This window comes from Hemicordylus capensis, chromosome 1 (assembly GCF_027244095.1).
Source record: "Hemicordylus capensis ecotype Gifberg chromosome 1, rHemCap1.1.pri, whole genome shotgun sequence".
In the NCBI taxonomy this organism is placed as follows: domain Eukaryota; kingdom Metazoa; phylum Chordata; class Lepidosauria; order Squamata; family Cordylidae; genus Hemicordylus; species Hemicordylus capensis.
Window position 1 is genome coordinate 393,714,940 of NC_069657.1, and position 14,454 is coordinate 393,729,393.

Consider the following 14,454-nt stretch of genomic DNA (forward strand, 5'->3'; position numbering starts at 1 on the left):
CTGGAGCACAGTTTGAAAACTAGTGTACATATTGGAAAGACAGACAGAGAATATGTTTCCAAAGGGTTCTCCTTTATTCCAGGAATTTTTATTCCCCATTCAAGGTTCTACGGTCCTATCAACTGCCCTGCATTGCTTATTGTTGTAATAGAACTGCACACAGTTGCTGTTCTATTAGCCAAGAGAATCTCGTCTACTGGATAGTCAACTTTAAGAATTTATATTCCTGGCACAGTTCAAACCTGCTGCTGCCGTTGAAGACTATTTTTATTGCAGCTGCAAACAGATAAAAGATTTTCAGTGTAATTTATCACTTGTGTATATTTCCCAACAGAATTATGCTTTAAATGATGACACGGTGCTAAATGAAATAAAGTTTGCTGAATCTCATCAGAACCAGATGCCTGACCTGTGCGCGGAAGAGCTTGCTGTTATCCTTGGAATTTGGTAAGGTAGTTGATGATGTCTGTTGGCTCTGTTAAGTAGCCATTTCACAAGTATCTGCAGCAAAATGAGCATATGTTGCAAAGCCTTGTGGGTGAAGTGTTCAGCACAGCAAAGGTTGTATGTATGCACTGCCCTGCAAGGCTACTTGAGGACAGCACTGCAGGTCAATACTTCTGGGCCTGTTTTCATGGACAGAGCCTTTTGCACATTGCCTTCTTTACAAAGACCGTGGGCTGAATCATGACCATTTGGATGTTACCATGCCTAGCAAAGAGGCATATAAGAGGTATCTGTTTAAAATTTGTTTTCAATAGCTGACATCCCAGCTAGCAAAGTAGGCATGTTTCAAGGGACTGTGGGGGCACAAAGGGCACCTTCCCACCTGCTTCCACGCTGTTGGGCTGGAGCCCTTGGAGTCTGGGCCACCCGCCAGGGGCGTAACTAGGTTGGAGTGGGCCCTGAGACAAGATTCTTCAATGGGCCCCCTCTGCCGTCACTGCTTACCACACAAGAAGAAGGCACACAGCGCGCTGTTAATTGCAGGACTTTTCTTCCTCCACAAGGGGGGGGGTCTGCACGCGAGCCAGCTAGCTTCAGAGGACAAAGAAATGAGAGCTGCTTCTCTTTCTCTCCCCCGTCCCGCCTGCGCCCCAGTATTTTGAAGGTCTTTTGACACATACACTTAATTCCTGCCTAAAATTCTCCCATGGCCATTTCTTACCCGCTGGGGGGTTTACAGTCATCCTCTTGCCCTCTCATCTACGTGAGGCAGCTAAATGGAGGCACAGCACATTACTACAGAATAAAGTTACTGCGGGTTGCGGCTGCTACTTGGCACTCCTCGAGCAAATAATTAAGCAGCCTCCCTCCTTCCTGCAAATCAAGCCAGTCCGGAGAGTAAAGGTAAGTGTCACCCTCTCCGTTTGCGTCCCGGCTGCTGGGCAAGAACACTTATTGGATTTCTCAGCTCTTGTTGCTAAAAGAAGGCGAACATCTTTCTGCACGTGGCAGAATAAGGAAGTCTCTTCACCTCCACCACCTTCATAACCTCGAATTCGTATCACTTCTAAGGAATCGCACTCACGACCCAAGCAGACTGACCGTTTTCCTTCCTGGCATTCCTGCGAGGGGGGTGGCGGGGAGCGCCGCTGGTTACCCGCTATGCGATCATTCCTCCACCAGCCCTGCTGGGAAGATCACCAGCGCAGCAGCATTTCCCACGCGCGCACTCGGCACGCGACTCTTCGTAATGGGGCTTCTCCCTCGCATGCGCAGTTGTGACTTTCTCTTTGCCGCCTTGCTTCAGCTTGGCGCCATGCGAGAACTACAGGGGGAGTCTTTGTGGGCTCGGTGGTTCTTGGGCGTATTGGCCCTAACGGCGCTTCTGCCCCAAGTATCTCTGGGTAGGTACAAGAGGGCGCGGCGCGGGACCCTTCCATTCATACCGCAGCGGCTCTTTTTCCTTCGCCACTCTGCTCCCTCACTCTTAGGCACCGAGTTCCACCACACCGCGCCTGGGAAGGCATCTGGGGGCCCCGCCCCCTTCAGGCTTGGGAGGAGATGGGTCCCGCCACCGCTGCGCGTAAATGCCTCTCTGGGTGGCGCTGGGTGGGGGAGAGCCTCTGAGGGCCCCCCCAAGGCGGGGGGCCCCAAGACAACGGCCTCCCCCTGCCTAATTGTAGTTACGCCCCTGCCACCCGCCATGCTCTGGAAGGACTCTGCAAGGTTGGAAACACATTGCTGAAGTTTGGGATGTCAGCCCCTGCTGGGTTTTTAGTGTGTGTTTTGCTTTAATTTTAATAGTTAGCTTCATTGGGAGAATGGAATTGGAAAAGATGGGATATAAATCTGTAAATACGTTTGGAGGTTTTGGGTTCCTGTCTGCCACAGCTTTTGAAAATGTGTTTATCACACGTTTCTCAAGCTGACTTTTAAGATTTGCAAACCTAATTGCTTATGTAACCGTATACTATGGGCTAATTTGAATTTAATTTATTAATACTCAAATAAGATTTTTCTTTTTCAGCATAGACTTTAAAAAGAACAACCCAGTCCACAAGCTGACTGAAGAGGAGCTACTTGCTTTTACTTCAGTAAGCAACTTATTTATCTTCTTGCTTGCATGGTATGAAACTTTTGTTTAACTCCTTCAAATGCTGTACTTAGTATGTAGATCACTTTATTGATGGCTGAATTATTTATGAATAACATATTAGGCTCTTGCTCCTATGGATACAATAAAGCACTAAGTATATTAAGACAGACATTTAGATGTAGTTCCATAAAGCAGTGTAGTGATATTTGCATTTCAGATGTCGTCTTTATAGCAGGTTCTGTTCATAGCTCGATTATTTACATAATGTATTCTTGATTTGTATGGCACATAGTTGCAGTCCTGATAGTGTGTGGAAAATCTAGGAAGCTGCCTCATACTGAATCAGACCATTGTTCTGTCTAGCTCAGCATTTTCTATGACGACTGGCAGTGGCTGTCCAGGGTTTCAGCTGGAGTCTTTTCCAGTCCTATCCAGAAGCCAGGGATTGAACTTGGGACCTTCTGCAATGCAAAGCAGATGCTCTACCACTAAGCCTCCTCCCAAAGCAATGTCACTCAGTGCATAAAGAGTTGCTTTTGGAGCCATTTAACCCACGAAGTTGTCTTAATCAAATTTGATTTCAGTTTCCCATTCATAAACTGGAATTAATAAATGCCTATTGCTCAAGAGTGATCAGGATAAATAAGGCAAATATTGCACACACACAAAAAAGAGTTAAAATGTCTGACTAGCATCTAGGCACAAAACATTCTGAGATCGGTATGTGTGTGTTCTTTGGGGCTTTATTTGGTACAGACACTTCCCCCTACTTCCATGCAGCTGAAGTGGATGAGTGCAGGACCACTGTTGGTGATGGACACTGTTATGACTCTTGGTACCTAACTGTCCTGTGGAAACAGATTAATGTTTCAAGAAACACTCCCTACCCTCTCCACAGTGAATATGTTATCAAAAGACTCCTTCAAGCAATGCATCATGGTTGAAATCCCTAAATAAAAAATTACTTTTTTATTTATTTCAACATTTTTATTACAACACATACACAAGATAGCTAATAATGTGAGAGAAAATTAAAGCAATAAACATAAAAATCCATAAAATTAAACTAAGACAATGATAAATGTCAAAGTTGGGATTTAAAAAACCCAGCAGCAATTACATTACAAAATTCCTGTATCTTTAAGGGTTCTTTTGTATCCATCACAGTTGCGTTTTTGTATCTTGCTGTGTGTGCTCCCTGCTACCTTTTCGTTACTAGATGAAATACAAGAGAAATCACTCCACAGTAAGCAATGAAGCATTCTCGTCCACTTGATTTCTAATCTGCTGGTTTTAAAATTGATACCTCTCTGGTATCAAATAAGCTGGCATTAAGAATTGCTTGGGTGCTGTTCATACCAACATTTTAACTGACGACTACTATTGAAAGGGAGAAAGAAGGAAGTGAAAAAATAAGAGCACACACACTTTGTAGTAGAAGTATACACTTGTATTTTAACTCTTGTATTTTAAAGTAGTAATACTTGATTGGGGTGCAGTGACAAATTCTTCATATAGGAAACAAGCAGTACATAATTACTCTGCCATCTAGTGGCTGATAAACTGAAAATTAGTGTAGCAGTGTATCTGCTGTTGCTCAGTAGAGATCCATGTAATTTCATCTGCTTAATTTCAAGAAAAGTAATTTTTACCATCCATAAATAAATAAATCCATAAAGGCCAGAAATAGCCTGTAGGTAGTCATGGCTATATACTGAGTTTAATATTAATGTTCATATCACTACTTCATATATTTTACAATGGAAATTGGGCTTAAGGAGGAATTATTTTTCAAAGTATCTTGCTTTTGTGCTAAATATCTAACTACAATTTAGGAAATCCAAATTCTGGTCACCACCAGAAAAACAGAATAAAAATTTCTAATCTTTGGGTGCTTTCTGTCAGGAGCTTCCAAGAAATCTATCTACACTGTAAAATATCACATGGTTTCAAGCACCTTCTTGTTTTATGCAAATATATTTGACAGGAGGAGGGTTGGTTTAAAAAGTGATGGTCGATATTTGACCTCAACTCCCCTAACTTCATACACAGTGTTGTGTGTATGTGTGAGCAGGCATCTTCTCAGCCTACATGTGGATTCCTAAATCTGCAGGCTGGTTAGATGGTTGTCATACATTCACCTAATATCTGCTTAAATATATTTATCCTGAAGAAGGAAATATCTTTCAAGATACCTTGAAACATCAGAATCAAATAGAGATCCTCCTTAAAGTGAATCATGAGTCACCACCTCAACATAGGCATTGTAGATCAGAGTCTTAGTAACAGTGTTGATCTCTCAGCACAAAAGTGCCTGATCAAGGACAATGATGTTGGATCCACTAATGTTTAAAAGTGATATTTATTTTGAACACTTACATTGAAGAAGAATTATATGTATCAAAACAAAACTGTATCCTGTGGTTTGCCATTCCAGGTGGCTTACAGAAACCAGAGACTACCAGGAAGTCAAACAATTAAAACAGTTGTTAAAAAAGCAGCAATGGGGGCTTAATGTCATTTTTTGCCAGCTTTATCCATCACCTGCTTCTGTGGTGCAAAAGTAGCTCAGACAGATGTAAGGACTCCTTAATAAGTGTAATAATAAGTATTCTAGAATTGGAATTCATGCTCTAGGGGCTGTGTAGACAGTGACTTATTCCTAGGGAAATTTATTTATTTATGGCCACAGTCCAGCTTTAGACATGTGCAAGGGCTTGCCAAATGACTTTTGATTACATTCCTTGGAGTATCAGGACCCCGCACCACAAACTGTTCTTAAAACAGTCCCACACGTCAAAAGCAGTTTGGTGTGTGACATGGATAGTTATTGTTTCAGAAATACAGGTCCCAAGCAAATGAGTGGTTTAATAATTGTAGGTTTTAGGCATGGTTGTGTGGAATACTAACTGAATGCAAAATATAGAGACTGCTTATTTCTTGGTAATCCAAGGAAGGACCTTTGCAACATCTAATTAAGCATTTAACAGTTAAATGTATTAAAGATGTATATATGCTTTGCAGACAATGGCTCATAGAATTTCTCATTGTGTGGGTGTTGATTTTCTCATGTAGATTTCTAAACAATGATAGTTTTATGGAGCTACATTTTATCTGTGTAGGCACTGATTCCAGACGCTTCCTGAGTGTATGAGAGAATGGTTTACAGTGGAAATGTGTGCCCAGTTTTATGAGTGTGGTGAATTCAGGACCAAGTTGCTGCTTTCCAGATTGTGCTCTTCAAAGCCAGATCATGCAGGATAAGAGTGCTGGCATATGTTGATCTTGGGTTCTTGTTATGGAAGGATTTTGAGAGCATAGCATTAACAAGCATTGACTCAAGAAAGCAATATAGCAAATAAGCAAGGAAAAGTGAGCTGGCATGGTAAAAACAAACAGCATATGGGCCCACTCTTTCACCACTAGTATGGGTCTCTTCCACCACTAGTTCTCTAGGCCTCAAATTCCTTAACTCCTCTATTTCAAAATTGGTTTTTAATGGCTTGCTTAAATGGCATTTAGTTTCTCAAACAGGCTGAGGCCGCCTTTTCATATAATCAATTGTTGACTAAAATTAAAACATTTACCTTCTCGAGCTTTTATTATGCAGAGATGGAAAAGTTATCTTGTTACAATTTGATTAATGATTATAGAAACTATTAAGATTAGTTCTTAAGAAAATAATTTTTAAACAGTGGAAAATTTCAACACTTTTGAAAGGCTGTGTATTATCAAGTTATATAGAAGTTTTCTATAAAAGAAGTTTTCCCTGCCTTCCATGGGTTAGACAGACCATATGGATGAAAACAACTTTGCTTTTTGGTAAACTCAGTTTTATTTATTAAAGTATATAGAGCAGTTCAGTGTCTTCTCTCCTAATGCATAAAAAGTTCAGTGTCTTCTCTCCTAATGCATAAAAATTAGGCTGCAAAATTTGCTTGTGTTTTTGTTTAAATATTTTCAACTTATGAAAGACTTTAAATTTTTAAAAATTTGTCTTAATTTTTACTGCTTGCCTCCATGTGCTTGATGAAATGTAGAAAAACATTAGCAACCTCTCATAAGAGAGTGAAAAAAGATAAAATCAGGTATGGGAAGCTGTCAGAGCTAATTGAATATTGCCCAGTTCAAAAGTGAATCAGTTGACTCAAATGGTGAATAAAGGTAGATGGTCTCTATTTGCATTCTACTTTGATCCTTATTTTTCATAAGTGCTCAAATCATGTTGAACTATAGAATGGGGAAAGTCCATACATAACATTTCTTCACCCTTCTTAATCTAACATACAATTTCTCCTGTAACTCATTTTTTCCCAGCTTTCTGTATATTATAGGTGAGTTAGTAGGGATTTTTCTCTGTGAAATGTAGTATTAGGTTCAATCCAAAGGACTGTGAGAGGAAGAAAAATAACTAGTAGCACCATTCTGCAAACACACAAGAACTTGCACAGGAGTTAATATAATATTGTAATACTTGGCCATTCTCATTCTTCTTCTGTAAGCAGTTGTGCAAGAAGAAGAACATTTTTTGAATTAGTCCTTTCTCACCCAGTGTTTCTAGCCTGAGATGTAAAACAGCTCTCTATGAGTGGAAGGCACCTGCACAAGGGCGTCGCCTCATCTCATGGATTGAATGTTTTACTGTAAAGCGAAGATAACTTAGAGGTATAGCTAGTTTCTGTGATTCTTTCTCATATGTTATCTTTTGAAAAATATTCAAGAAAATATTTTTTCTTGAGTGGGGCCAAGAAACTATAGGAGTGGCAGAAGGATGGACTCTTTTATTCTTGGGGCAATTGGCTGTTGTACAGGGCAGGAGAAAGGAGCTCATCAAAAATCCTAGGAACGGATTGCTCCTGACTGCCTTTTCACATATCTGGTTTTGTTAGGAGATGAACTGGGACCACTTGACAGAATTTAGTGTTTCTTTTCCTAGTTCCTAACTTGCTTGGTATCTAATCAGTGCTGCAAAATGTGCCGGACTGAAGTCTCTCACAGAACTGATGTGCTGTTGCGAGGTGAGGCCCAAAATCCAACTCGATCCATCCACCCTCAATGGCTATGATTTTTGCATTCCTGGTTGTTTAATGTGTATGTCGTCCCATTGCAGCTGGCTTTGGTACTTCTGGTAAAGATAAACTGTATGTTGAAACCTGTTTCTTCATGCAGTTTACATTCAGGTTGTCTTGACTGTAGAAGATAGGAATACTTTGGTGACCTCTGTATGTTAATGGTTATAGTTAAGGCAGTGCTATTAAGAGGGAGCATTCTGTTTCCTCAGCAAATGTAGTATACTACTGCTGGCTAATACAGAGTATTCTAAAGCAATGAGTTTAATAAATCATTGACTCTCGGCCATTGGCCCTTCCTTCCTTTAACTGGATTACTTCTTATTTCCTTCTACAGGTCTTACACTTCACAAAAAGACTGTGTTATATGTTATACCAGGAAATATGTGGTGGTCTTACATTCCAGAATCATTCGGAGCATAAATCTTTGGTCTGCAAATGAGGTTTCCCAGATCTCATGTGTCCCCTTTTTTCACTTTGTCACTATTTTCTCTGGCAGCATTGTAGACAAGTGGCTGGTCTGTGCCCATAGATCTTCTCCCTCTCATTTGTCTTTGGCCAGCTATATCTTCTGTTAGTCATTTGGTTAGGAAGACTATGAGTTCTTTGTAGCATGATTACAACCTAGTGCTGCTTGATCTGGCATACAATTTTTAGAAAGCAGAAACAGTTTGTACTTCATAAATGTGTTACTTTTTTCCTAATGCTCAGTCTTAGTTTCTCCAGTCTCTGGTGTGATTGTAAGAAATGCTCACATGTTCTGTCTTAAAACTGATATTTCAGAGTGAGGGGCCAATTCGCACAAGTATTCCGTTGCTAGGTGATGATTGGTGGTCCATGTGAAATCTGTATTTATGAATGGGAAAAACAATGGCCTAGCAATTTCAGTTTTTATTGGGCAAAGGGTAATCATATATTAGGGAAATATAAGAGGCCACAACCAGAAGGACCCTATCCTGGTCCCTGTCAACTGAATTGGAGCAGTGGCTGGTTGAAAAGCAGGGCTATGATACAGAATGGTGGGCCCTGGCAGATTCATATGGACATGGTCTGACAGATCCCCTGGCCCCAAACTATGAAGGTGTTGAAGATCAGAGTCAGCACTTTGAATCTAGCCCAGAAGTAAATTGGCAACCAGTGAAGCTGCACCAGTATGGGTGTAGCACTCATGAAATGACTAGCACCCATGAGTATCTTTATGGCAGCATTCTGGACCAGCTGAAGTTCTTCTCCTTCACTGAGGCTACATTTAAAGTGACTGAAGCTTCCAGCAAAACCTCCAGATTGTACTACTTGAAGACTGAAGCATGTGTCAGTGGCCAGGTCATCCATCTCTATGAAGATGGATGAAAACAGCTTTCAGGTGGTAAAAGGTGCTAATGGTTGCTGTCTGAGAATCTAGGATTAGTACTGAATGTAGTAGCTTCCCTAAGTTATGTACTTGATCTTTAGGGGAAATTTTGGCCCCATTAAGGTTGGGAAGACAACCAACTCCCAGATGAATCCAAGCCCAACCACAGTCATCTTCATCTTGTCTGAGTTGTGTTTAGTCAGCCTCCTACAGTCCCTCACTGCTTCCAGACACCCATTCAGGTGTCTGCCTGTTCTGGCACACTGATGACATGTCACCCCAAATCTCAGGCAACTTCTCGCAGTAGTTTCATAAATATAATCCTATGGTTTTTAACAAGATGGAAATTCACAGGACAAGTCCCAGCAAGCTGTCCTAAGGTCCTTGGAAGAAAGTGAGATGAAAAATGTGGTGATAAAAAATTTAAAAATACAAGTGTGATGTTTGACTTGCATGGAAATATTACTAGTATTCTTTATTATTTATACAATCTATTATCTAACCTTAAACTATCACCTAATGTTAGTTATTTGTCAAGACACAAGATGAGTGTAACTTACATATTGTCCAGAAGTGACTTATTCAAAATCACTTTAATCTTTAAATATATTCTCGGGTGCTAGAGCAATATTGGTACACACAGTATGCAATCTGGAATTCCTGATGTGCTGCCAGCTAATGTCTATGAAATTCCTCGAACTCTGGCACTGAAAAATTCAATCCTTTTCATAGGAATCCAAATTCCTGATTTATTATTATTATTGAGATTGGGCTCTAGGAAATACACGCTGATGTACTATGATGTGGTATGGAAGCCTGCATTTACATGATTTCAGGAACCAGTCCAATCTAAATAGTTTAAAAGGGGGGAAAGGACAGTTCTGCAGTCAGACACAGCTGACGTGGTTTTCAGCGGAATACAACATAAGTGAGATGTTTGGAGCAAGGTACATATTTGGTAATATGGCTCTGTTCCATTTTATGTGAAAATAAAAGCCATGCCTTGTGTAGTTACCCTTTGCTCATTGTTGAAAACAAATTCCTTAAACAGCACAGCGAAGGGATTCATTTTTCTGATGTATAAATCGTTAATTGCATGACTTCCAATGAAGAGTGTGTCCCAAAACTGAAATATGTGCATTGAAACCTTTTCAAAATGAACTGAGTCCCTCTGTCAGACCTGTAGGAGGTTGAGGAAACTTGTCTGGTCTTAGTTGTAAAAATTTGGCACTACTTTGCTGCAAACTAAGATGGGAGGAAAGGTAATGCCAGCTGTGCTACAATGACTTGTTCAGCCTCTGATCCTTTACCATAAACAGGATGTGTGTCTGCCTCAGAAAGGTTATAGAAGGTCTCGCAAGAAAAAACCTTAAGGCTATTGAAAGATTATACATGACAATCTGCACTAACACATGGAAGCAAAAACAAAAATGTTGGCACATGACTAAATATAATTTGTGATTTTATGAAGCTTTTCAAGACTCTTAAAGGTTTTCAATCAAATGCCTTCCTTATTTGATCACAAATCGGTCCATGATTGGTCAACAAAATATACAACTTCAAACTAGTTGTTTTAAGAGTGTCTTAATATATGTAGTTTCTTTTTTGAAATTAAGATGTATCAATGTCTTAAATATGTTGGCTAGATCCAAAGAGCTGCACGGCCAATTTTTCTCATGCCCAAAGGCATTTTCTATGAATATTTCTTTGAACAGCACTTCTCCATTCCTCTCGAGAAATCTTTAAAAATTGAGGAGAGCTTGAAAACTACATCATCTAAAAGTAAATTAGTTTGATCTAAAAGAAAAAAAAGAGTGCTTTGCGCAGGGTGGCCTACCATTCAAAGAAGAAAAGCTTTAAAATAAACCACCTGGGCATGCCCAAACCCTTGAGCACATCGTGGAGCAAGCGTGGTTAGAGTCCTAGACTAGGACTGGGGAGACCCGAGTTCAAATCCCCATTCAGCCATGAAAACTAGCTGGGTGACTCTGGGCCAGTCACTTCTCTCTCAGTCTAACCTACTTCACAGGGTTGTTGTGAAAGAGAAACTCAAGTATGTAGTACACCACTCTGGGCTCCTTGGAGGAAGAGCGGGATATAAATTTGATGATAATCATCATCATCATCATCTAGAGCAGCTCTTTGGATCCTAGCTGTCAGCCTTCGTTCAACACAGGACTTTCACCTGTGGATGTCAAAGAATCATAGAGTTGGAGGGTTCATGTTGGTCCAACCCACTGCTCAATGCAGGACACTCATCCCCCACAGATAAATGTCTAGACTCTGCTTAAAGATCACCCATGAGGGAGAGTACGTGTACACATACACACCTCCCTAACCAGTTCCTAGTTCCATTGTTAAACTGCTCTTACCATTAAAAGGTTGTACTAAAATTCAACTGAAATGTTCCCACCTGAAACAGGGCTTTAACACCGCCATGCAACACCTGAGATGGGATACTAAATGTCGCCTCATCTTGCCTCCTGCAGGCTTAAAAGGGGATATGGAGCAATAAGAAGAGGCTGCTGGTAGTCTCTTTTCACCCCACACCCATTTCAAGGGTCTGATTGGGAGCTCCCAATACAATCCTTGTGAGCTTTGAAAGGGCCACCAGGCATTTCCGTCCAGATGCTCTCTACTGGGCCTCCATGTTCACTCTCTTTGACTCAAGGGTGTAGCTATAATTGAGCGGATGGGTTCAAAGAACCTGGGGCCCAAAGCTCCTGAAGGCCCTCCAGATCCACTCCTCCCTATTTTCTTCATTGTCTCCCTCACTCCAAGGGGACTCTGGGGAGAGAGGCAAACACAGGCCCCCCCCCTTAGCTACGCCCCTGCCTTCTGTGCTGGTGTTTACACATTTAACACACATGCTGCTACTCTGCCCTTTCTGTTGCATCTGTTCTTTTTGAGCAAGTTATATCTTTCAGTTGCTGCATTCCAATCCTGAGAGTTATTTCAACAAATCTCAGGTATGCCTCTCAAATTGTATTTATTTTCCTGTATTGCTTTGCTGCCTCTGAACCATTTTAGGGGACATGATTGAGTAGTGTGTGTTTTTCTGGGTTACAAAAAAAATTACTTATTTCATATTACCTTGCATGGTTACCTGAATAATACATGTATGCAGGTCATTCACAGTCTAGTGCAAAATTCTGAATGTAGATTAACAGGTACTCCAAGTCTTTTCTTTATTGAACTGCATTTTGGCTTCCACAAGGAAGCAAAAGGGTGGCAACCATAACTATGCATTATAAAATCTATGTGACTGCAACCTCCTTGTGAATCCAACAACTGCACCTTGCTGATAATATATTAGGCCTTGTATAGCACACTATATACCAATAAGAATGGATTTCCATACAGTTTGATGCCCTGCCTCTGAATCATTTGGGAGAGCATGGTTGGCAGATTGTGTAGTTCTATGAGCTCCAAAATAAGATGATCAGTTTCATATTAACTTGCATAGTTGCCTGAATATCCAGGAGATTAACAGTGTTGTTGGCACAGAAGAAGTTTTCATTGAAGGGCAGCTATGCAAAGTTGAAATCTGCGATAAAGTGGTCATTTAATTCTTAAGCCCTGTGTGCAGTAGAAGGTGAATTCAGTGCGTTCAGGCTAGTTTCAGTGGTATAATGATGAGCTCAGCAGTTGTTTTGCAAGAATAGCAGGTGGGGGAGGAGACAGATAACAAAGTATCCTAAGACAACAATCAGCAGACAGTAGCAGGGTTGTGATGGGTTCACAGAATGGAATGGAGGGGCCTGGCAAATATAATGCAATAAAAGATGTGCCAAAGGAAACTTGTGCTATTTGTACGTCATAGAATTTGAAGGGAGATAGTGGTGTGAAGTACATCATTGGAGAAATGAAGTGGTCTTTTCTATCTTACATATTAACATATCAAAACTGTTCTAGTGGTCCCTTGCTCAGCCATTCCTGCCCATATATACATAAACACACATGCACACATATACAGTTTTGTTGTGAGTTACTCCATTAGACCACAACAGCACTTTTTCTGGAATTCTGTAATGTAGAGGAATTTAACACTGAACTTCACTGGAAGTTAAAACAACTGTAAAGGTAAAGCCAATTTCGACTTCTGGTGCCCACAGAGCCCTGTGGTTTTCTTTGGTAGAATACAGGAGGGGTTTACCGCTGCTGCCTCCTGCACAGTATAAGATGATGCCTTTCAGCATCTTCCTATATCGCTGCTGCCCAGCATAGGTGTTTCTCATAGTTTGGGAAACATACCAGCGGGGATTCAAACCAGCAACCTTCTGCTTGTTAGTCAAGTATCTACCTCCCTTTTGAATAGCCATTTACATTCTTTGTAATCCTATGAGAGACATTCTCCACTTGCATGGATTCTTTCACCTTTCTCAAGGCTTTGGAGAACTCAATCATCTGCTTTCCCATCACCATGACAATAGGAGTGAGCGGAGCCTCTCCTTCTTTCGGTTCCTCAGTTCTTACAAAGCCTGCTGAACATTTATTTATTTATTTATTTATTTAGCACATTTTTATACTGCCCTAACCCAAGGTCTATTAGCAGGGCTCATGTTTCTACTGAGGCTGACCCTGCACTAGGTTGGGAAAACAGATACATTTTTTGACATTGACATTAGGTGCTAATGGTTAAACAGTATGATTTCAATAATTTAAATGATTACTTTATTAAGTGTGTGTGTGTGTGTCTATGTACAAGCATATGTACGTAGAGCTTTTAAGAGAGATCCAATCATTCTTCTGAGCCATTTTGGAAGGGCAGTATAAAAATCAAATAAATAAATAATAAAATAATAATTGTTCAAAGTAGCTTTTGAACAACTAGTAAAAGAAACAATAAGGAAGTTGTTAAACCTGGAATTTTCTAGGCAAATATTTAGGATCCAACTGTATAAATGTTGCTATGACTAAGGAGCAAATTGCACAATATTTGGGCGTAGCATTTTCATTATTATTTCACATTATTTTATATGTACCTCTAATCAATATCCTGTCTATCTATCTATCCACACACTCACTCACGCACTGTTGGTTATGGTTCATTGTATTGTAAACTATTTTGACTCTCTCCTTTTTTCTTCTATGCCACCTTGAGTTCGTTTTTGGAAGAAGGTGGTATATAAATGAAATCTATAAAAAATAAAGCATCTTGTACTTCTTTCTGTAGAGTGCTGGACTAGATGGATCTTTTGGTTTAATACAGCAAGTCATTTCTTATGGCTTACTCTTAATGATGCAATGTTGAGATTCTGGCACACAGGCTACAAGATTAGATAAAGCAAATTTTAAAAATACTGTTTCTAATTAAGTTGTCCCTTAGTACAGATCGTGCTGGAATGTTGGCCTTGCTTTTGCATTTTAAAATGAGGTAAAATGGGTTGTAACAGTTGTGCTTAAGAGCTTTAAGCCTCTCTCTGCTAGCTATCTGCAAACACCTGTTGTATTGAAAAGCTGCTTTTAGTTGTGCAATCCTTGGATTAGTT

At 40.3% G+C, this 14,454-nt stretch overlaps 1 protein-coding gene across 3 annotated transcripts in view; it reads left to right on the forward strand.

The window, feature by feature from the left end:
* TTC27 (tetratricopeptide repeat domain 27) overlaps positions 1 to 14,454 on the forward strand; it is a 172,485-nt gene that overhangs the window by 65,298 nt on the left and 92,733 nt on the right. For all 3 annotated transcript variants that reach the window (XM_053303790.1, XM_053303794.1, XM_053303802.1), the window contains exons 8-9: positions 335 to 447; positions 2,474 to 2,540. In XM_053303790.1, the coding sequence (XP_053159765.1) occupies positions 335 to 447; positions 2,474 to 2,540 (180 nt within the window). The remainder of the gene's footprint in view (positions 1 to 334; positions 448 to 2,473; positions 2,541 to 14,454) is intronic.